Raw genomic sequence first — 24762 nt, 5'->3', positions numbered from 1 at the left:
TACAGACGCAAACCAGCCCCTGGAAGAGCTCACAGGTGGTGGTGGGAAGGGGTGCAGGAGGAGGTGCGGACAGTCCCATAGTGGCAAGTGGTGAGTGAGGCCCCAGAGCCAGGCTCCGTAGGCCCTTTCACCAGACTTTGTCTTGGAAGGTCCTTTGTTTGCCCAGAGGTCACTATCTTGCCATCTGTAGCCTGGCCTCAACATCCGTCCACCTAATATTTGTGCGCCAACCACCCTTTCTGAGTAGGAGGCCCTCCTTCAGGCTCCTCCTTTCCTTCCTCCTCTCCCCATTCTGCCTGCTTTGACCTCCAGTACCCTTCTGCCCTCAGATGCCCCTCCCCTCACCCCATCTCTTGTTGAGCTGCCTCTCCCAAGGGTGTTTGTATGCCTCGTTCTCTAGCAGGGTGGAGTAGACTTTGCATCAAAAAGCAAAAGGCCTGAGTTTTCATCCCAGATCCACTACATACTGGCTGTGTGACTTCGGGCAGGTCATCAGCCTCTCTGAACTTCCATTTCCTCAAGTTTGATTAGGAAAAATAGATGTGACTTTCTGTATCCAGTTCACAGTGGGGGCTCAGATAACATTAGTTTGTGTGTATCATCAAGCTTTCTTACCCTTTCTTCTCCACTACCCAACCAGAGGTGACACCAAATCCTGCCACACCTCCCATATGTGACTTTATTTCCCTCGCTTGTGGCCCTTCCTAAGTGACAGAATTGCATAGTAGTGAGGAAGCAAATGCTGGAGAAATGGAGGCCCCTGCTACCATCCTAGCTGGTCAACATGTCAACCTTAGCTCAGTGGACATAGTCAATCACTGCCAGCCACAGTGCAGGTCCCACATGAACAAATCTTCCTGTTTTTCAAGAGAAACTAGAAATGCAGATTTGCATGTGAAATCAGCTTCTTCAAAACTGACAATACAGGCAATGATAAAAATCACTGCAGGAAACAAATAAAATATGCCTAAGGGCCAATTTGGTCCTGGGACTACCTGCTTCTAGCTTCAGGAGACATGCGTTCAGTTCCCAGCTGCCCCTGACCTTGACCAGGTTAGTCTCCAATCCAGGCTCCAGGTCCCTCACCTGTACAAGGAGTATAACAACTACATCCATGGAGCGCCTCCTGGGGGCCTGGCACCTTTCTTTCTCTGCATCAACCTTTTCAGTGCTCTTAGTAGCTTAAGGAAGTAGGGATTATTCTCAGCTGGGGATCCAAGGGCCACACAGGAACCCAGGCATTCTGGCCCCAGAGGCATCCCTGTTAACGACTGTGCAAGCGGGTCTCCCCCTCTCCTCCCACCCTCGTGGATATGTGGACTCAGACATTTGATGCATTGCCGGTGACAGAGTAAGCGCCCAGGTATCGGTCTTATATAGGTGCGTACATGTCCCTTTACCACTATGGAAACACCTCTTCAAGGCTGGAGGTGTCTCTGTCTACTGTGGCCACCTCTTTGGGCCTTCTGGTTTGGCTCAATACTTTGCAAACTGGTAAGGAAGTAGTTTGATGGAGGGGCAAAGGCCTGCCCAGTACTTACCCTCATCCTGGCCCAGGCCTGCCCATTCCTGGTTCTGTGAGAGACACAGCAGAACACAGCTGACCATCCCAACCCCCCCACCCCGTATCCAGGCACCCAGACCTAGACAGGAAACAATTAGCAGAGAGCAGAAAAAAGCAGGTCATAGTGCCCGAGTGTGGGGTGCAGGAAGGTCATGGCTGGGTTATAGGGCCTGTGTTTGGGGTTAATTTCTTTAAGAGCACTCCAAAGACATCAGACACTGAGATTACCAAGATGGGGCCTTCTCAGTCTGCTTCTTATTACCCAGACACTGGTGGCCGGTCTTTGATCCAGGAACAGTCCTGCTGGCAGCCACGTCTTCCCCCTACCCCCCACCAGGCCATTGCCTTTTTTCCAGCGCTTGGCCTTTATGAGCCCCATTAATGCCTCTTTCTGTCTCCTTGTGCAGAAATGGAAGCTCCACTCTCGGAGGCGCCGGGAGGCCCCAAAGACATCTCCAGGGTGTCACTGCCCGCCAGGTAAGGAACTTCTCGAACTGGGGATATGACAGAGGCCCTTAGTGGTGGTATTCTCGCCGCACCTGCTCAGATTGTCACTTTTCATTCAAAAGATGGGAATGACAACATCTGTGCTGTTAACTTTCACTGGCTCGCCCTGCCCACCTGTCATTCATTCATGCAAATATTCATTTATTCATAAACTCTTTGGTGGGCCTGGCACTGTGTATACTGTACAGGTCACAGGAACAGATAAATAGAGGAGGTGGCTATAGTTTGCAAGCTGTGCAATGTTACGCAGTTGAAGAGAAGGCTAAGTCCATGAGCCAGGCAGAGACCCGGGTCATCATGTTCAGTATTGTTCCTCTGTCCAGGTTTGTTACCCAAGTGAATGAATGAATGTCTCCATCAGGGTAAAGCACGCCTGCCCTCGCCTGGTGGCTCAGGGCGCCATGCATGTCTGTGTGGTATGGAGGCTATGCCAGCCAACGGTTGCAAGGTCATGTGGTGTGAAGTGAATCAGTTTAATCCAGCTTCAGATTCCCCCTTTTCCATGAATTCCCCTGGATCGTCAGACCCCTACCAATGCTCTTCCAGTGCCCTTTCCCCCTTGTGCAGCGGGTTGGTGCACATATCACGGCTGTGCATTGAGCGTCTGCTCTGCCTGGCTCCCTCGCGTTATCCACCGTTCACATGCAGGGTAAGTTATGGTCCATGAGAACTGAGGATTTTTTGGATCTTTCCAAAAGGATCTTTCCCAAATTGATGTGTATGACTCTGGTTGAAGCACTTCAGTGCCTTCCAGCACTCTTGGCGTTCTAAGAATATGCAGCTCTGAGAATGGCAGAAGAGCAAGTTGCTCTGTTCCCAGGGATAGTCTGAAGTGGGCTGTACTCCCTGCGGTAAGGAAGGAAGCCTCAAAAAAGTGTTGGAGGGGACCAGGTAACATTTTCAAGTAATCACAGAGACTCTGTGCTTCTCCAGGCCTCTGCCAGCTCACAGCACAGCCTCTGATTCTTGCTGTGGCAGGTGGGATGGGCAGGACTCAGAGGCCCTGAGATAGGCCCTCCACAGGACATGAGAGCTGAAGGGCCCGAGTCGCCTTCACTCAGAGTCCCCATGACTGACAGATGTTGACCGTCTGGGAAGTGATGATACTACACTCTCCCGAGAATGAGTGGGCTGAGGTGGCAGTCACAGCTGAGGGGTGCTGCTGCAGGAGATGGTGACACGGTGACGGGATTCAGCTGGTCCCAGTGAGAAGAGGGTCGTCCAGGTTAATTAAAAGGGTGTCTAGAGCCCTGGGAAACTCCCTCCCTTGGGGCCTAAAAGATTCAGCCCTGAGATGTGGGAAAGCTTTTGGGGGAAGAATGTCAAGGTTAATGAGATGAGATGAAGCCAGGGTGGGGTGATTGGGCCTGGGCAATGTGACAGTAGTATGAGGGCTTCGAGGGCAGCTGGCATTTCCAAGGATCACATCTATTGTCTTTGTAACTCTTGGTCAATTGCCACCAATTTTTGCATAAAGTATTGAATACTGGCCTCCCTGATGGCGCAAGGAAGCAATCCGCAGCCTCTGCAGCACGAGTTTGATCCCCAGCTGGCCAGGGAGCAGCCCACATGGTGAGGCAGACCTCTCCTGTCTTGCCCGCTGCTCCCCTCAGCAGTGTATTTCAGTCAGTCTGCCTGTTCTGTTCCCCACTCTGTCTCTGGTGAATCCTCTCACCTTCCCCGCATCTCTGGCCTGTACCAGCTCTTGTATGCATAAATAAATAAATCTTTTTTTTAAAAAGTGTTGAATACTAATGAAGGCCAGGAGATTTGGAGCTATGGAGATACAGGTTTGGAGTTCAAGCTCTGATACTTACCAGCCATGTGACCTTCAGTGAGTTCTTTACCCTGTCTGTGCTTTAGGTAAAAATTGGGGATAAAACCCATTTTGCAGGTGTATGGTGGAGACTCAGTGAGATAATTGTGCAAAGTAATTTGCACCTTTCCTGTTTCTTAATAAGCACGATACTATCATCATCATCATCATCATCATCATCATTTTCTCAAGTGCCCTTGCACCTTAAAGATGTGCAGAAGTTCTTATCAAACACCACCTTCTGATGTTGGGGGCAATGTGGGCTGCACATTAATAGCAAGGCAGAGGCTTGCCCTTCTCCCTCCCCTGCCTGATTGGGCCTCAGAGGTCCTGTCTGCCATCAAAGTGACTACCTGACTAACAGGCATCAATTTTTTGTACTTGGGAAAGCCTGGGAGCTGGGAGGGACGTGGTCCCTGGGAGGAAGGATGTGAAAGAGTACTGTGCTATCCTCATCTCCTGGAGGTCTGTGTGGGACCCAGGAGACTTGGGGGTGAAGCAGCTCAGAGGCAAGACAGGAAGGATGCCGTGGGGAGAAGGAAAGACCATACACGATGATAGTATCGTGCTTATTAAGCACGTTGGTGGAAGGGTCACCAGCAGGCCCTGAGTTGGCCAGAACAAGATTGCTGGGAGGGGCATCCTGGTGTTAGAGAATTCTTCAGAGGGCAGATTGGCCCAATACAGACTACAGCCCAGATTAGCAACACCAGGAGAATTTAAAAAGATGGCCCCAAATTTAAAGGAGACTAAGTTGCCCTTCTAGCTTTTCAGAGAGTCAGCAAAGACTTGAAGGGGTGCACAGTACAGCTCAGACAATGGAGCTGTGGAGTGAGATCTGTCTGCTAGGACGGACTGGATCCTACTGGGTTCCGGAACTAGCCTCTCTGCCCTACCTGGGGTTTCTTACCTGGTGGTAAAGTGTCCTCCTCTGCACGAAAGCATGAGACCCTGTGGCTGCCAGCCTTGTGAGTAACAGCAGCCCTGTTGCTGCCCCTAACTGAGCACCTGCTGCGTGCCTGGGCCAGTATAGAGCCCTTCACATCAATGGGTGGCCACCCCAGAACCCTCAACAGAGGAGGAGTGGAGCTCTGACATTCTGAAATGTTTGCAAAGCCCAAAGTCATGAGTAAGACACCTCTAGCATTCTTGCACCTTAATTACGCATCTCCAATTATTTCCTTAGGGTCTACTTTCAGGCTCTTCCTGATAATTGCAGAAAGATCCAGTTGTAAAGTGCCACATGCCAAGTCAAAGCATCATTTGCTCTTGTCTTTCCAGCACCTAGTATTGGGTCCCAGCCCTAGTAGATGCTCAATGAACTATAAATGGTCATCCTTGATCACTCCTGAGTGATTGCGTTGTATTGTGTTCTCTGCTCTCCAGTTGTTTGGAGAAAAATAGACACATCTGCCTGCTCACTGTGGCTGTGGCATCAGAGCCTATAACCCCAACCCCATACCTGCCCCCAGTTTGCTTCTGCCGCTGGCTGGGCTGAGGCTGTAGGCCTGTGCTTTGCCTTGGGCCCCATGGGCAGTATCCAGAGGACTTGAGACACATAATCGTGGGCAGAAAACCTACCTCCTTCTCTTTCTACTTTGACCTTGCCAGCATCCTCCCAGGATCCTCCCTGTCCCAAAATAGCCATCTACTGGCTAAGATGGTTACATCCTGCTTCTGTACGCTGTTTGCCAGGGGGAGGGATGGGCCCTCAGGTCTGGGATGGGCTGCCAAAAATTGGGCGCCACTAGGAGGATCATGGCAGTGAGAAACTTAGAGGAATACTTGTGGGCTTTTGGCAAAGCACATGGCCTGGTGGGACAGGAGAAAGGCCTTAGGAACAGATATACAGAGCGTGAGACATCCTAGACCACTTAAGATCAGAGAAACTTTCCCATTCTGGCCCTGTTCTTAGTAACAAGTGAGCAGCAGGACAATATAGGCTTCAACCTGGCAAGGAAGCAGCTACTTCAGACCCGCCACCCTGGGGCTGGGTGGGGCTGAGCCATGTCAGGTCCAGGCGGGGCTGGCAGGACGAGGTGCTCACACCCATGGAGGGAGCCGTGAGCTGAGCTGCTGAAGCAGAGCATGTCACTGGGCTCCCTCTCTGTGGAGTAGCCCAGAGTCAGGCACTACTCAGTAGCGGGGCAAGGGGGAGATATGGTCAGGTTGTGCGTTGGCGCCGAGGCAGCTCTGGCACAGAAGGTGCTGAAGGGAAGAGGGGTTGCCTTCAGCCAGGCTAGTGGGAGAGGTCACAGTCATCTTCAGGCTTGAAGTGAGCTAATGAGAGATGCATATGATGTGCAGACCCCAGAGGAGCTTGAGACTCCCAAAAAATGTCACTGAGGAGGTGACACTGGAGGTTGTGTTAGGGGGAAAGGATGTCCTGAGATAATCTCATACAGGCTTTGTGGACTCCACCCCCACTCCAGACTAAAGCCATCAGGACATTGGGAAAGACAAATCCCATCACCACCAAGGGGAGGGTGGCTGGGACCTGAGGGTGGAGTTGGGCAGCCAGGTTGGATATAAAAACCAAACACGTGGGCCTTGCTCCCTCTCTGGCTCGCGATCGCTCGCCTCCTGGCTTCACCGCTCCTGGCTGGCGGCCAACTCTGAGAGCGCCATTTTGGGATTCCTGATCGGCGGATCGGGTAGGACTCATTTAAAACTTTGTCTCCCACTTTTCTCCCTGAGCTGTACATTTCCTCATTTCCCTTTCCCTTGTAAATAAACCTTTTATTAACCTTTCACGTGTGCCTGCAGTAGAGCATTGATAAGTCCTTTTAAGCGCGCGGGTGAGGACCCACAGTCAGGCACCCCGTTTTGTATCGGGGTTGCTCTACAACAGTTGGTCATATGGAACAAGGACGTAGCTGGGGAGGCATGGAGTTAGGGTATAGACTTAGCTGCCACTGTAACAATAGACCCCCAACAAGGCAGACAGGTAGACAGTGGTTTAGGGCAGGGAGGTGGCTGTGCCACTTCTGGGTCCTTGGCAGCTGCATTGTTCTCATTGTCCCCAGCACATGAGAAAAGCACCCATAAGAAAGGGAAGAGGCCCTGGGGCCTATGTCTAAATCCTTCCAAGCAAATGTGAAGGGACAAAACCCCGACATGCATCACTTCTGCATGTGTCCTTGGCCAGCACCTGGTCCAAAGGAGGCCAGGCAGTATATTTTGCTGGTGGCCATGTGCCCAGTTGCACATTCATTACTATGGGAGCTGGGGGAGCAACTGCACAGAGGTTGAGGCATTGGCACAGACACGGACAAAGGTTCTGAGAGTGAGAAAAGGGGAGTATGTTTGGAATGGCAAGCAGTTGGAGAAAGCTGGAACATAGAAGTGGTGATGGAAATGAGGGTGAAAAAAGTAGCCAAAGGCCAGACGGCAGAGTCCCTGCTCTCTCTGTTCAATAGGAGGCTAACAGTTTTCATCAAGGTGTTTGATTGGTAATGACTGCCTGGAGGGCTGTTCTGAGCCAGATTCTGAGGCTGCATCTGAGTTCAGCAGATGTGGCTATCGCTTAATGATGTCTGCCTTGGGTGCAGGTAGGGTGGGGAGCAACGTCTGTGTTTAGGCTTTGTTACCCCACAGGAAATGATGTGGCATCAGAGAAGGTTGGGGAGTACAGATGTTACCTGGTCTAATATGTATCCTAGAGTATTAACTAGCAATGATGTGGAGAATAGCTTGGAGGGAGAGAAACCCTTTCCAGGTACAAAAATCTGTGATTCTGTGAATAGGGCTTTACTTTCTGACGTGCTGCTATTTTACATTCAAGTTGGAACTGCCTCTCCAGGCTTGGTTATTTTCCATAGGTGGTGAGAGCTGGTGCCTGCCCACTCTGAAGCTTTGTCTTTGTCTAGTTTTGCCCTGGCACTAAATTTGGTCCACAATAGCTTCTTGACATCTACATAGGCAGGGCTGTGACCAGAGGGGCTCTATCCCTTGCTGGGTCCCTCTCACTTCCCCTGGGCTGCAACAGAAAAGACTGCAGCCCCCCTTTCTTTGTGGTTCTCCTCACTCTAGACTCAGTTAACCTATAAAAGAGAGAATTCAGACCAAAGAGTTTCTTGGTGCCATCACTGAAGAAAATTTGCAGACCTGATGAGATTTGAGGGAGAACATTAATTTTTTTTTTTAAATACTGTTTTCAGTAACCTCTTGTCACAGGGCAACCCCAATGTGAAATGGGTTGGCCCCACTGTGGGCCCTCACCCGGACACTTGAAAGGGACTTATAATGAGACTCAACTGCAGGCATATGCAAAAATGTTAATGAAGGGTTTATTTACAAAAGGGGGAAATGAAAAAAGGAATAATTCAGGGAGAAAGAGAGAGAGATAAATTGGTGAATGTGTCCTACCAGTTCTGCTGAGCTGGAATCCCCAATAGCACACTGAAAGCCGGCGAAAAACCAGGGCCGCCCCCAAGGCCCACATGTCTGGTTTTATACCAAACCTGGCTGCTTAACTGCACCCTCAGTTCCTCAGCAACCCTCCCTTGGGCGCTGATGACATTATGGGATTTGTAGTCCTTGGTGTCTTGGATCTCTTTACCCTGGGGTGGGGGTGGAGTCCATAAAACCTATTTGTGGAGTTTATTCAGGACATCCTTTCCCCCCAACACCCTAAAACCCTGCCACACATGCAAATAATTGATGACCTAATTCTATGTCATTCCTAGCTATTTCTGAAAGCACATCCCTGAGGGCCAGCCTGGGAAGACCCTCCTATTCAATTTTCAGACTCTCTTGTTCTGCTTCACCCAGAGGGATGGGCTTCAGGTGCTGCATCAGCTTTTCCCCCTTCCCCCCAGCCCCTATGTCCTCCCCTTCACAGTCCCGTCTCATGGCCCATTTGGCCTCCCAGATGTCTACCCGTAACTTTATTTTTTTTGGGGGGGGGGAAGCTTTATTCATAATTTGGAGCAATAAGCATTTCATTATTGCTATGTATATTTTGACATATAAATTTTAAGTCTAATAACAACTGATGATGCATTTATTTATTTTTTTTAAATAATAAATTTTATTTCTATATTCCCCATACAATTGCAACCCCCCATTTTGACCCCAATCCCTCCCTTCCCGCCCCCCACCCCCAAAAAGTGTCTCTGGTTCATAGTTTTTTGTTGATTTTGATTTTCACTTTCTTATAGTTATTCATTTTCCTGGTCCCTTATTTAAGTTTTCTAGATTCCTGCTATGAGTGAGACCATCCGGTATTTTTCTTTTTCTTTCTGGCTTATTTCGCTGAGCATGATCCCTTCCAGCGCCATCCATGTTGCTCCAAATTGCATGTGTTTATCTTTTTTGAATGCTGAGTAATATTCCATGGTGTATATGTACCACATCTTCTTGATCCAGTCATCTATTTTTGGGCACTTGGGCTGTTTCCAGAGCTTAGCTATTGTAAACAGTGCTGCTATAAACACAGGGGTGCAGGTGCTCTTTGGAATGGATGTTTCTGTTCTACCCGTAACTTTAACCGAAAGTAGCTGCTAGGTGCTTCCTCCTCCCTCACCCACTACACTCCGTCGCTTGCTGGGTCCTGTCAGTTCCCCTACTCCTCTGCTCAAAAGCCGAACTCCTTTTACTTCAATAGACTTGAACCCCTCGCCCACTCTGCCCATACGCTGGTGCACATCTGCTCCCGTGTCCTGCTAACTTTGTTCCGTTCCTGCCTGATGAAGGCAGCCCCTGCGAGCCTGCGAAGGACCCCCGCCTCTCCTCCCACCCCCACTCGCCGTGGCCTTGTCCAGTAGCTTTGCTATTTGATTGCTAAGTTACCATAGTGCCTGGTATAGGCTCAATGTACACTCCAGGAAAAGCCACCTACTGGGACAAGTAATTTGTCTTCAAATGAGAAGTAAAAACAGACCAAGATGTACACACCTGCCAAGGTTTCTCCTTGACCATTTGATTCAGATTCTGCAGGCACTTGACAAAACACTCGGTCTCAGATTCTTACCCAGTGAGAAGCGCCTAGTGGGTCTCTGGTCAAGAGAACCTTCCCTGCCTATAAACCCCAGAGGCAGCTCCTTGCTGTCTCCGCCTGAACATGTCATGGGCTGCCCATCCTCAAGGGGCACGTGGTTATCACCAGTGTCTTCTCCTCATGTGGTCCTTTCCATCATGTCTAAGGCTGGGGATTTGCACCATCACCACACACGCCCAGCATCCCGGCTGGGACCTGGGAACCAGCCTGGGTGTTCACATCCCGTTGATCACTGAGCCGCACTCACCCCACCCCACCCACTCCCTCCAGGGAGGCCCGCCAGTGTTACCTGGTTCAGGCCGCCTCTGTTCTCACCTTATTTGCTGAAATAACTCCTAACTGGCTTCCTCCTACCCCTTCTTCTCTCAGAAGCCAGAAAGATCTTTCCAAAATTGATGCGTATGACTCTGGTTGAAGCACTCAGTGCCTTCCAGCACTCTTGAGACAAAACCCAACCCATCCACGCCCCTGCTCTTCCCCAGCCTCTCTTCAGGCCACTGTCCCTTCTGCACACACAGCAGACTCCCTGGGGATGCCACTGCCTTGGTCACCTGGTGGCATTTGGAGCAGAAAGGTTGTCGGTGAAGGGAGCCACACCAGACCAGAGCGGGGTGCTGTGCTTTAGAAATCAGACACCCCCGTTGGTCAGTAAAACTCCAACCCTGGGCTCCAAAGGCACTTCTTGTGCCCTTGTTACCCCATTTCAGGCAACCCACTGGCCCTAGAAGGAGGACTGGATGTTACCTGGAGCAGCCCCTGGATATAAGGCAGCCCCCAGCCCTCGGGGAAGAGGGTCAGGGAGGCAGCATGGGAAGGCTGGCAGCATGAACGCCCCCACTTGCCCCTGCAATCGCCTCCGCTCTCACGGCATCCACTCTGTGTTTTAGAGATGCCTGGGGAATTCTCTAAAGTTAATTTCTACCCCATTTCCTCCCAAAAGCACTTCCAGATCCCCTACCCTCCTGGACAAGGCTGATAATGTGTTTCTCCTAGATCGGCTCTGATAACGCCCGGGTGGTCGCTGGGATTTGTAGAGAAATAAAAATAAGGAAATGGAAGGTTCCGGAAAGGCAGAGTGCTGCAGCCAGAGAACCCAGGCCTGGGAATCAGTCCCTGGCCCTGAGGGAATCCGAGCAGGACTCCCAAGTTCCTCTCTCTGGGACTCGTTTGTCTTAGCTGTAAAGGCAGGTGAGGACAATGAGGACCATTTGATCTGGGGTCTGGTATCATGGAGTGGTCCCCAGCAGAGCAGCCCCCTCCAGGCACACCCCAGGGAAGCACTCAGAAGGGGCCTGGAGGAGGAAGGGATGTGCACCATGAGCTCTGTGGCCTGTGAAAAACAGAAAAGAATAGAAAACCTAAACATTTGTCAGTATTGGAGTGGAAACACATTGTGGGATATTAAATTATGGTATTTTCATAGGTGAAATACCATATGCAGTGAGCACGGATGAGCTTGACCTCTAGACTGAGAAATACCACAGATGAATCTCATCCCATTGAGGGAAAGAGCAAACTGCAAGTGAATATTTACAATGAAAGTAATTTATGTAAAGTTAAAGACATAAACCACACCACCCGTTTCTCAGGGATTAGGAGGTCCTGGGGGGTTGGTTATATTGGTAACTATGAGGCTGGATGGTGGGTGTGCCAGGTTCATTCTATTTTTTATGGTAACAACTCTATCAAAATATAATTTACATACACAATTCATCTGTTTAAATTGTATAATTTGATGGTTTCCAATACATTCCCAGACTTGTGCAACCATCACTGTAATCAGTTTTAAAATATTTTCATCACCCCATTTTCCCCAGTGCCAAGCAACCACTAATTTACTTTAAATTTCTGCGGATTTAGCAGAATATTTTTAAGATGCAGCCACACTGCAGCATGTATCAGTGCTTTATTCTTTTTTAATTGCTGAATAATACATTATATTTATACCCCTTCGACTGTCTAAAATATTTCACGATAAGATTTTCCTATCACAAGTGAGATTAGAGGATATTGTTGGCTTAGAGGATGTTGCAGGAAACTTTCAGGCCTAGCTTTGTAACTAATTGGCATTCTCTATCAACAAGGATGTGTCCTGGCTTGAACCTTAGTTCCAGTATGGAGGGGGGGGGGACTTCAGTCACCTCTGGGCTGGTAGCAATAGAGCCAGCCCTGCCAGAACCCATGTCCGGGGGGCCGAAGCCTGCTGGGCAGGGTCCCAACACCCTCACCGCTCTGCAATGCTAGCTGTCTCCTTTCCCCTCCTCCATCCCTGCGTGGTGTCACCATGTCTGTGATGGATCCCATGACCATCCGAGGCCAGTGGCCCTTTCTTCTGAGCTCCCTCAGATTGCGCAACCCAGGCTGCTTGGCCCCATGGTGAGGCGCAATAACCAGGCACATTCCTTCCTGCAATGTTCTCAATTGCTCTAGTATCTCTCTCCACTGTAAACTGAAGATGCTAGTAGTGCCGCTTGATCGACTGGAGATGAATAGCAATGAAATAAAGATATATCTATTCTCGTCTTGTTCAGGACCTGATTTTATGTCTCTGACTCCCCCATTGCAGGAAGATGGCCCTGGGCAGGAGGATTCCTTGTGTCTGTAGGGAGGAGCGATCGCCTGGCTTCAGTGGCCATTTGTACCCAGTTCACCTGCTCGGGGAGAGGCAGGCCAACCTAGCAGTTACTGGTGTGGACTCTGACTTCCAACAAGCCTGACTCAAATCCCAGTGATCCCATTCTGCTCCATATTAGTTGCAGGACTGTGGATGAGTTAGTGCCTTGACCTCACATAAAATGAGGATAATGATAGAACCCACCTTATTGGACTCAGACTGGCACTTGACACATACTTGGCTCCAAATGATTGTTAGTTGCCCTGATGCTTATGTTGTGTAGGAAAGGGGCATCTGATGAAATGGGGTCATGAAGAGAAGTTAGAGCCTCCACCCAGCTGCCTCCAGGCCTGGAAGGTCCTGGAAGAGACCACCCGTCATGCCCCTGATCGCAATGGGGCAACATGTGAGGCCACAGAAGGTGCTGCTCATTCCCACACCCTTGATGCCTCTTGGAGGCAACATCAAAGTCACTTAACCTCTCTGAGTTTCCCTTAGTTCATCTCTTACATGTAAATAATCAGCTTACAGTGTTATTATGAAAGTTCTTGGTCAAACTACAGAGTACCCTACAAATGAGAGCTACCAGAGGGAAAGAAATTAGATTCTCCCACAACCCACTTACTTAGTTGGAAAGCAGACAGACTGTTGAGTGCCATGGACTATACACAAAGGGAGTGGACCTTGGCAGAGAAGAGTTGAATTACATGTGTGGTGGTTGCTTCCTAGGAGGGGATGTCGAGGCCACTGCTGGCACTTGGGGTAAGAGGCGTAGAACCTAATTTAGGAAGAAAGACCTGTCCCCTCTTCACTCTGCTGTCCTCAGCTGTAGCGTGGAGCGGGCACCACTGGGCAGTGGACCTTTCCTTAAAGGTTTTGTTCATGCCCCTATCCTTGTGGAATCAGGGGGTCACTGCACTCTGTGCCTGAGAGGGGAATGGGCCATCTTTGTAGAAGCTGCTGGGTGGGGTGGGGGTGACTCTGGAATGCTGCAGGACCTCCAAAGGACCAGGCACAACTGTCTGGCTGGGAGGGTTTGCAATAAACAGCATTATCACTGTGTGTTCATTGCTCAGAAAGGCCAGCAGAGGAGACTGGGACAAGTTAGGTGAACCCCCACCTCCCACCCCATTACTCCAATCCAGCAGAGGCATGCCAGGGACCATTAGCCAGATTTCTGGGCTGCTGTATACTTCTTAGAACTCCAGGCTGCCCAGGGGCTAGCTACATCAGCAAGTGGCCTTGACCCACTATAGGTTAACAACTGCACAGGACCTTGAGTTCATTGCCAAGGGGAAGCAAGTGAATCAGACACAGTCTCTCCAATCCAGGGTCAGTTACATGCTAAATATAAACAACACTTTTGGAAAATGCAAGAGAAGGCATGATTCCTTTTGCAGGCAACAGTCAGGAAAGGGTTCATGGAAGAAGTAGCATTTGACACAGGCCTTGAAAGACAAGGAAGAAATAAGTATGCGAATGTGTATAAGGATTTGGGATATGGTTTTTAGATTTCTAAATTGTATTTTCTTCATAACCCTATTTTCATGGCCTGTAGCATTTTAAATTGTTCAGCCTCATTAGTAAACCAGGAAATACACAAGAAAATACGTATATTTTCATTGACTATATTGGTACAGATTTTATTTTATTGATGACTACATACATTTATTTTGCACATGAAATTCTCATGGTCAATTCAAACATGATTGATAAGCACAAGTGAATTTAGTACATACTAGTGAGAAAAAATTTATAAATAAGATTTTCTATAATTTAGTTTTATGATGTTCATATTTATACCTATGAATTGGCATTTTTTTAAACCAGTTTTATTGAGATCTAACTGACATGGAACATGTTTAAGGTGTACAATAAAACAATTTGATATGTTTTAAAAAATTATCTTAATAAATTTAGCTAACTTCCATCTCCTCACAAAGTTCCTAAGTTTTCTTTCTTGTGATGAGAACTTTAAACACCTATTCTGTTAAAACTTTTAGGATACAATACCCTGTTGGGTTTATTTATTTTTTTGAAGGAAAAACAAAGACAAAAATGAAGAGAGCAGAACCAAAACACTTTCCACCATCCCTTCTAACCTCTTCACCCTTTCTCCTACTCCCTCCCTCTTTACCTCTGTAAATTTCAGTTTAGTTATCATTGTCCACTAGTTTTTTGGTTTTTTTCTATTCATCACCTTTTTTTTCTTGTATCTCCCATATAAGTGAAATCATCCAATATTTGTCTTTATCTTTCTGCTAATTTCACATAATATCCCCAGAGTTCTTCCATTTTGCTGCAAATGGCAGGATTTCATCTTTCCTTATATTGGGCTAGCATTCCAGTGGGTATACACCACATCTTCTTTCTCCAGCCATCTCTCAGCGGGTACTTAGGTTACTTCCATATCTTAGCTATTATAAACAATATGCGATAAACATTGTGGAGCATGTAATTTTTCAGTTAATTTCATGCTTTTTTCAATAGATGCCCAGAAGTGAAGTTGCTGTTTTTTTTTTAAAAAAAGGTTTATTTATTTATACACACAAGAACTGGAGTGTAGGCCAGAGGTGTGGGGGGTGAGAGGATTCACCAGAGACAGAGTGGGGAACAGAACAGGCAGATTTTACTGAAATACATTTTACTGAAATACATTGGAGCAGCAGGCAAGTCAGGAGGGGTCGCTTTGTCTTATGGGGTTAGGTCCCTAGTTGGGGCTCAAACTCATGTGGCAGTGGCTGGCGATACCTTGATAGCTCTGTGTTTTTAACCCCTGTGCCACCAGGGAGACCCTGTTGCTATTTTTTTTAAGAAAGGTCCGGACCACTTTCCAAAATGGTTGCACCAATTTACACTTCCCACAATTAGTGTGTAAGTGTCCTCTTGCTCCAACACTTGTCACTAAGAGTTATTTTAAGGGAAGCCACTCCCACAGGTGTGAGAGGATTCCTTACTATGCTTTTGCTTTGCATTTCCCTTAGTAGAAGTGATAATGAGCATTATTTCATAAGTTTGTGGTCATCTGTGTATGCTCTTTAGAAAAGTATGTATGCAGATATTCAGATCTTCTGTTAATTTCACATAATCTCCCCAAAGTTCTTCCATTTTGCTGCAAATGGCAGGATTTCATCTTTCCTCATAGTGGGCTAGCATTCCAGTGTGTATACACCACATCTTCTTTCTCCAGCCATCTCTCAGCGGGTACTTAGGTTACTTCTATATCTTAACTATTATAAACTATATGCAATAAACATCGCATATAATAAACAATTTTTATTTGGGTTGTCTATTGTTAAGTTGGATGAGTTCTTTATACACCTTGGATATTAACTCCTTATCAGGTGTGTAGTGTGTATACAAGGTATAGAAGGATTTTGTCAGCAAAGGAAACAGTGTGATAAGTGTGGAGACCTGAAGGAATGTGCCCCCCCCCATACACACACACACACACACACACACATTCCAGGAAAGGAAGAATAATCTAGAATGGTTGTAGCAAACTCACATAGAGGGTTGGAGTAAGAGATAAGAGTGAAGAGAGAAGTTGGGGTGGGAGGAGGCAGACCATGGAGGGAGTTGGAAGCACCTGAAGATGTCATGAAAGTTTTCTCAGAAAGGATGTGATGGTCCAGCTATGTGTGTCTACGGTGTGGAGGGCAAGTCTGGCAAGGAGAGGAGCCAGGAAGGGGCTGACATGGTCCAGCTGAAAGAAGACATGGAGTAGCAGGTGGAAAGGGCTGAGGGGAGAGCTAAAACTGCAGAGGTGAAATGGCAAGTGTTGGTCACCTGGTTGGGGTGGACTAGGGCAAGGTCGAGGCAGGGAGCCCAGGTAACAATCATGACCACAGCAACATGTGTATTAAGAGATGGGCCCATGCCTTCTAAGTGCAGTATTGCTTATATTCCCATAAGGCACTTGTGCTGGAGGGCTGTTGCTATCCCCATGGTGAAGATGAGGACACTGAGGCTCACAGATATCCAGGGATTGCCAAAGGTCAATGGCTAAGAATTCAAGCTCAGGACTTTGAATGCCAGCACCTTTGCCCACAGGGCAGAGCAGAAGGGGCAAAGAGCAGAACAGGCGAAGAGGAAGAATGCACAAGTCTATTTTGAACAGTGAGAGGGGTGAGGTGGGGATGCAGGATGCCCCGGTGGAAAAGCTGAATTCCCAGAAGGGGGAGGGAGAGGTGGGGCACGCTCATCTGGAGGCCTTAGAGAAGGAAGGTCTTACCTGTAGTTGTCAGCTGTGGGCTGCTGAGGTCACAGTGCAGGCCAGAGAGAGAGCTGGGGTGCATCTTGGGTGGAGACCCTCCTGGAGCTAGCCAGGCTGGAGACTGTGCCCCAGAAGTCACCACCTGTTCCCCTCCAACCCCACCCCCATCAACCCTGACCCCATAAGCACTATGGAGCAAGGAACTTGTGCCAAGCTGCAGAGGGTAGAGGGGCACAGAGCCCACTCTGCCCTGAAGGGCACCCAGGGAAGGTTCGAACAGTGATGCAGGTGCTATTTCAGAGGAAGGGGAAAGTAAGCAGGAAGGCCCGTGGCCCTCTTATAGGAAGATGGGGCTTGCTGGACCCATGGATGCTGCTGTCTCTTCTTCCTTCTGGAGCCACTGAGTCCCCTACTCCCTCACTGACTACCCTACCCCCTGTTGCTATCGAGCCAGCCTCTCTCCTCATTTTCTCCCTGGCAGATTCATGTTCTGTCCTCAAGGAGGCTTACATAGTCTCTGACAGCCTACTTTGTACCTTGCACATCCCACTTCCTCCCTGGTTAAGACTCCCATTATTTCCTTTTCCAGATGAGGGCCCCAAAACTCAGAGTACTTTGCTCAAGGATACAAGGATAGAATGTGGCAGGGTTGGTACCGGAAATCAGCTCCAAAACATCAGAAGATATGCCCTTCTTATGTATGTCCTGCAGCCACCAGAATGGAGCGCAGGGGGAACACAAAATGTAAACCAAGGATTTGGCAGTGGCCGCAGGCTTGTTCAGGGAGGTGTGTCAGTAAGGCTGGAGGACAGTGATCAATAGTGCTGCCAACAACAGGTATTGAGGACTTACTCTGTGCCAACTACTGTCTGAAGCGCTGCATTATGGTATCTCATTATGGTATCTCATTAATCCTCAGAATTACTTTACGGGACAACGATATCATCTCCAATTTACATGAGAAAGAGACTTGACACCCAAAGAGACTATAGAATGTGGTCAAGGTCACAGAGCTAGTGGGGGCTGGAGCTAGAATTATTTAAACCCAAGTTGTCTAACTGGGAACAAACCAGGGTTGGGTCAGAATGCAGACTCTCCCTCCCTCTCTGTCTCACTCACTCACTCATGTACACGGTTCTTATGCCCTGACCGTGAGATGCCCTGTCCTCAGGAGACTGAGGGGTGCTCACAGTCCAGGTAAAGGCATGCACAGGTAAAGCAGTCGCCAAGGGACCAGGCAAATGCTGGTAGGTACCCTGCCTGGGGCCCTGGGGTCCCCTCCTTTGGGATCCCATTTCTGCAACGTGGGCCACAAACAAGGTGGGGACAAAGGCAGGGACATGGGTCCAGAACCACAGTACTAATGGTGTCCACACCAGACACTGGTGTTTGACTCTATGTCACCTGCCCCCAGGTCAGGAGAAACCCTTTAACCCAGCTCCACCAAGCTCCTTGGGGAGAAGCAGGCCCCTCCAGTGCAGAAAGGAGCCGGCTCTGCACATGGGGGTGTGCAGGGCTTGAGGGGGCAGGGCAGGCAGCGGAGGGCAGCTAGGATTATAAATGGGCCAGACCCTCCAGCATCTGAGTGGCAGCAAGGCCGGCTAGGGGCCTGCCTGCTCATTCTTTCCAGCTCACTTCACAAACTCGTTTTCAGCCTGCTGCTTCTTCCCACCCCACCCCCTCCAGCCTTGCCATCTGTCTGTGTGTGGCAGGTATGCCAGGCAAGTCATTGTGGGAATGTCTCCAATGGGGCGGGGGCATGGCGGAAGGAGACAGAACTATAGATGGCTGTTCTGACTCAGGCTGAGCTCCACGCCCTAGCAGGCCCCTCCTCGGGCCAGTGGACAACTGGGGCGCCTCCTGGGGGCTGGAGCGAATTTGGAGCAGGGGCAAAAGCTGAAGCAGCTGGTCCGTGCTGCAGGACCTGCAAAGGGCTTCTGCAGTGCAGACCTGCTGCTTCAGCCCTCCCAAGTGGCGAGGAAATGCCATGAGCTGACCTGGTCTAGGGCCTGAGGAAAATGCCCAGGGGACGCCAGCTCCCCACATAGCTGCACGAGTGGTCACTGCCTGACCAGGCTGTGGGGAGGAGGGGCAAGGCACAGGCCCACGAGGGGCAGAGTGGCCATGTGCTCCCAGAACATGGTGCCCGTCCTCCTCAAATGAAGAACTTCCTTTCCCTCATGCTTATTAAGAGTCTGGACTTTGTGGGCCTCCCCGGTGGCGCAGTGGTTGAGCGCTGGGTTGCAAAGCTGCCCGCAGCCTCTGCAGGGCTGGTTCTATCGCCGGCCGCCAGGCGAGGGTCCCACATGGCACGCAGACCTCTCCTGCCACCTGCTGCTCCCCTTAGCAGTGTATTCGGTCCTTCTGCCTGCTCTGCTCCCCACTCTGGCTCTGGTGAATTCTCTCACCCTCCCACACTTCTGACTGTACCCAGTGCTTGTATAAATAAATAAATAAATCTTTTTAAAATTAAAAAAAAAAAAAAGAGTCTGGACTTTGTGGTGGCTTGTGGTGGCTTCACCCACAAGTCATAGCTGGTGTTGGTTCTGACTGACCAGCCTCTGCATGGTTCTAGTTCCAAGCGCTTGACAACATCGGCCCTGGCTGCATCCATCGCTGCTGACTGGCACTCAGAGGCCTTGACAGGTGCAGGATGTTCTGTTTTTACCTCAGGGGCTGGAGACAAGCGAGGGGTAAATGATTCACTGGGCTGGATATGCGCTGACCCTGAGAGGGTTGTTGTTTTTTTAATCTCTATTAAGTTATCGTTTTGAAGTCATGGGCCCTCCTAGAAGTGCCAGTATTCTGGAAAACTGGCTTAACCTTTCTGATGACTTAAGGTGTCTGCAGCACCAACCATGCTTAGTGCTGTGCAGGTTCAGCTCACCTCCCCCCACCCACCCCAGTCCCCTGTTTCTTCTCTACCAACCTTGAGAGAATTTGACTTGGAAAAGTCCCTTTAACTCTAGAAGAATCCAGCTCCCAGCTGTTGCAATTATGATACTGGCATGTGCCAGGTGCTCCCCAGTGTAGCCAAGGCAGGTGCAGGAGAGCAAGCTAGCATCAAGAAAGGAGAAAGAGTGGGGTGCTTCTAAGCTGTGGGATGGTATTGGCCTGATTCTGGATCCTGGTCAAACACGGAGGAGGTAGTGTCTGTCCTCTCAAGACTGCAGAGACCCAAGAGAGTACACATCTGCTTTACCCGGCTACCAAACCCACAACACCTCAGGAAGGTCAGAGGTCATCTTGGGGAGGGTGGGCAGTGGCAAATCTTTTCTTTGAAGGGACTCTTAAATGTTCAATGTATATTCCATGTAAATGTAAGAGCAGAGCCCTGCAGGTGGGGTTCAGGATGTGGTAGGGGACACAGGTACCCAGGGTTGGTCCCTCTGGTGATGCCCAGGGATGCTCCGAGCACCAGGAGCAGGATAAAAAGCCGACTGATGTCCTTGAACATGTTCATTTTGCACTTTGGGGAAAAAGAGTCCCTAAGGAAAAGGCACTTGCCTTAACCTGCATAGCCAGATGGGGATGAGGCATTCTCCACTCTGGTTGGGCTCTTTCCAACATATCTTGTCCCAGATGGGCCCCCTGATTTACTCATAGGATCATTGGGAGGCAGGAGTCTTATGCAAACTGAGGCAAGGGTGTCATGTAGCCCAGTAGCCAGCATCAGCCACTACCACAGGCCCCTGATGCATCCTGAGGCCAGGAGCTCCGGCCAAGCTGGGTGTCTGGTTCCGGATTCATCAGCTCATTGGACAGCCCGTCCTTCCTGACAAAACAAAAGATGCTGCCATGTCCCTAACACTGATTGGCCCCTGAAGCTACCGCCCACGACACAACTATTCCTAGAGATGAAGTCAGATCCAATCTTCTTGACTCTCCCCCAGGAGCATGTTCTCACTCACCTTTCTCCTGGATTCCCTGGAGGCCTGGATATTCCCTTGAGTTAGAAATTGGCTTTGCCTCTCACTTCTTCTCTATCCTCTGTTCCCATCCCTTTTGTGGGGTAGACACTTAAGGCAGTAGGAGCAGGTTTCTGTAGAACAATAGACAGAAATAAGATAGGAAAAAAATGAAGGCCTCCCCAGTGGCGCAGCAGTTTAGCTCTGGGCTGCGAAGCTTCCTGCAGCCTCTGCAGCGCCAGTTTGATCCCCGGCCGCCGGCAAATGTCCCACATGGCACACAGACCTCTCCTGCCGTGCCCGCTGCTCCCCTCAGCAGTGTACTTCGTCAGTCTGCCTGTTCTGCTCCCCGCTCTGGCTCTGGTGAATTCTCTCATCCTCCTGCGCTTCTGACTGTACCCAGTGCATGTATAAATAAATAAATAAATCTTTAAAAATTAAAAAAGAAAAAAATGAAAGAGGGGAAGGAAAGAGGAAGGAAGGAAGGAGAGAGGGGAGAAGAGAGGGAGGGAGGGAAAGAAAAGAAATAGACAAAGAGAAGGAAAAGTGGAGAAGATCCTTATTATCCAAAGGACACTCAGACTGGGAGCCATTCTGGTGTTCATTTCAGCAGCCATATACTGGCTCTGGAAGTTACTCATAGCATTGCCTACCTTAAAATCCCCCTGCAGATATAATGAGTCCCTTTCTTGGTCCTGGGAAGCTCCAAGATCTCCCTGCAGCCCTGGTCATTGTCATTCAGTCAACACAAGAGGCTGGGACTTTGTGGACTGGTTACTCTGGACACTCTGCCCACTGAACCCTGGGCAGGGCCAGGTCTGCCCTTGCTCCAAGGCATCCAGGCATCCCTTTCTCAGGTCACCAGGGCCCCAGGAGACCAAGGAGGTCACTCATCATGTTCTCATCCCTCCTCCAGTCATGTAAGAGTCCAGCAGGCCTAAACAAGATCTAGTATGAATCTAGGCTTTACTCAGGGTAAAGTCTAAGACCCAGAGACAAGAAGAGGCTCTTACAGCCATTTCCAGAAGCACCTGGACTGTAGAGTGGCCAAAGTCTCAGCTGGCAATTCCTGGGTCTGACTGTGTGACAACAGGCAAATGATTAAACCTCTCTGAGTCTCAGTCTTCTTATCTGTAAAATGGGGATAATGACACTGTCTTCAGTACCTGGCAGGGGCAGGGGGAGATAGTGCCTAATAAATGGCATTGAGCTGTTATTAGTCAGTTCTCCTGACTCCAGCCCAGTACTCTTATCATTGGCCACATTGCCTCTCCTCCCAAACCTCTGAAACGCCACGGCCTTCGGGACCCCCATTCCAGTGGAATTTGAAAGGAGCACCATTAAGCTGCCTGTTAGCTACAACAAATGCAGAAATCTCCACTAAGCCCCTACTGTATATAGAGAACCAGACACTCAGATGGATACAGACAGGCTTTTGTAATGACTTCATATCCATACTAGGAAAGTCGGGGGTGAGGGAACTCTTGTGCCATGATATGGCCTTGCCTCCCTGGGACTCAGCTCCCACATCTGTAAAACCTGACTCTGACAGCCTCTCTCAGTGTGTGTGTGTGTGTGTGTGTGTGTGTGTGTTTAGTTCTAAAGTGAATTGCCATTTGCTATGAATGTGCCAGTTGTTATTTTCATATTTATACAAAGATAGTCAAGACCTGACCCCCACCTTCTAAGTTCACTCCCTATTTGGGCCCCCAAGCAGTGTCCACAGGGTGGAGTTCACCACTTATATCTTGACATTTGTACACACCAGCAGTGGAGTTAATGAACATTGGGGTCTTAGAATATTCTTCAGGGTACATGACCTCTTACTTTATTCATTCAATGTGGGCAGGCACTGTGCTAGACTCCAGGGATATAAGGATCCACCTGACAGAGAGATCTTACCCTCCCAGAGCTCACATCTCATGGAAGAGACAGCCAATTAGCACATAGAGAAATATGTAAGAGATTATCTACTGAGTGTTATGCTGAAAATAAATCAAGGGCGTATTTTCTATAGACCCTGGCAAGGGTCAGTGGTATTTGAATTTGATGATGCTCAGGCAAAACCTTCATGAGAAAGGAATACTTAAATTGATAAGAGCAAGCCAGTTACATGAAGAATTAACAAATTATTCAGAACTTTAAAAGTGTTTAGATTCAGCCTGGCATAGAATAAAGCACTATAAAAGTACCTATTAAATACATAAATTAAACAATTAAATTGGAGGATGTGGAATGAGCAGTCTGATCGATCAGCAGGAATAGAGTATGCAAAGGCCCTGAGGTAGAAATCAACTTCGTATGCCTGAAGAAGAAAAAGAAGGTGAGAGTGACCTGGTGGAATAAAAGACAGGGAGAGAGCTCTTGGGGCCAGCCCTGTAGTGTCTTGTGGGGTTTGTAAACCTCCATGAGCCAGACCCACACTCAGGGGATCAGGGATGATAAGGGAGGGATTACAGAGGCCAGGTGGAGAGGCGGAGAGAGGAGATCCTGTGGTGGGTGTCCAGGTGAGAGACAATGGTGAGCGACAATGGGGAAAGTGGAAGTGATGCTGGCAGGTGATGTTGGCAGACTTTGGCAGGGAGGGGGATGTGTGAGACCAAGAAAAGCTAAGGCTGGGCTGGGAGCAATACAGAGCTGGACAACGGCTTTCACTGGGCGGGGGGAGGTTTCCTGAAGGGATGGGCGCAGGACATAAAGATGAGACATTGAAGGAGCCTGGTTACTTAGGGGTCCTGTGATTTACAGGCCCTCAACTTGATGTCTGTTTGCTGGAGTAAGAAAGCAGTTGAATGGCCTAGTTTCACTTCTAGCTCATCAGCCCACGCCCAGCTTCTTCAGACACAGAGAGGGCCTGGGTGGGGGGCAGAGGGACAGACAGCCTGTCTGCATGGTTTTGGCAATATAACTTGCTGGCCAATGTGATACAAAGGCCCCCAGAGTCCGGGATGTCCTGAGCTCCCCTTCCTACCACAGCAGCTCCTGGTGCATTTCCTTCTCCACTGACGCCTGAGATACCAGGATGATGGGCCCCCTTTGAAACTTGAGCTAAGTAAGTTTAGGAAAGATTAACAGCAGCCCTATTTCTTACAGCGACTGGTTACCCTTCGAGGTGGTCCAGGCTGGGAATGTCATGGGCTCCCAAAGGAATCCGCGGGAAAGGACAAAATGAGAGGCCCCGAATGACTCCTGAAAGGAAACCTGGGATTTGTGTGACCTTTCAGTTGACGTCAAGGAGGAAACTAGCCCCTTGAGGTTTCTGCTGGCAACTGAGTTGGGAGCCTTTCTAACCTCACCCAGTATCCCCAACCTGTGGGGCTCATACTCCCAGGGTTCCAGAGCTGGGGGGAGGTCTAGACTTTTCCCTGCTCCATCCTCTCCTTTTCCTCAGGAAGACACTCCTCCCATCTTTCTGCCTGAAATTCCCACCCCCCAAACCTCCACCCCCACCCCCAGTGGCATCAGCAACTTCACAATAAAGTTTAGCCCTGGCCTGTCTGGCCCCGTGTCCCTCTACTCCTCCCACCTCAGGGGGTGTGACAGGACAACCTTCCTAAGTCTCTTCCTGACAGGCCTTTGCCCCTGCTCTGCCCTCTGACGGGAGTGCCTTTTCCCCAGATCACTTATCCCCCAAACTGGGCCTTTGTTGTAATCTCAGCCCCACCCCCACCAATCATTCTACTGAAAACTGAGCATAACCTTATCTTGCTGTGTCACCACGGCCTGTTTACATGTCTGCCTGCCCTCCAGACCAGCAGCTCTGTGCCCTCCCCAGCACCAAGCCTGGAGTAGGTGATCTACAAGTCATCTTTCAAGGTATCAGGCTCAGAAAATGGAATTGTCCTGTCTAAAGCACAGTGGCATCCACCATCCACCTATCCAATCATCCATCCATGCATCCATGCATCCATTCATGCACACTTGCTCTCAATATGCATTACTGAGCATCCACTTTATGCCAGGCTTTTGGTAGGTGCTGGGCAAAACATCCTCATTCTCACAGAACTGACAGTTTAGTGAAGGAGGTGGCTTCCATTGATTGCACCAGCAAATGTACACTTCCAATGGTGACCAGCCCTCCCACAGGGTTTCTTGAAAAACTTGACAAAAATCCAAAAAACTCAGGTCCAGGCAGG

General features: G+C 49.3%; 1 protein-coding gene across 1 annotated transcript in view; it reads left to right on the top strand.

Annotated features, from left to right (window-relative positions):
* COL13A1 (collagen type XIII alpha 1 chain) overlaps positions 1-24762 on the top strand; it is a gene marked incomplete at both ends in the record, with an annotated part of 159574 nt that overhangs the window by 14924 nt on the left and 119888 nt on the right. The window contains one exon of the mRNA XM_084244428.1: positions 1972-2041. Within this exon, the coding sequence (XP_084100554.1) occupies positions 1972-2041 (70 nt within the window). The remainder of the gene's footprint in view (positions 1-1971; positions 2042-24762) is intronic.

The sequence above is a fragment of the Talpa europaea genome (genome assembly GCF_964194135.1).
Source record: "Talpa europaea genome assembly, chromosome: 10".
NCBI lineage: Eukaryota > Metazoa > Chordata > Mammalia > Eulipotyphla > Talpidae > Talpa > Talpa europaea.
This window is presented reverse-complemented; position numbering and strand designations above follow the sequence as displayed.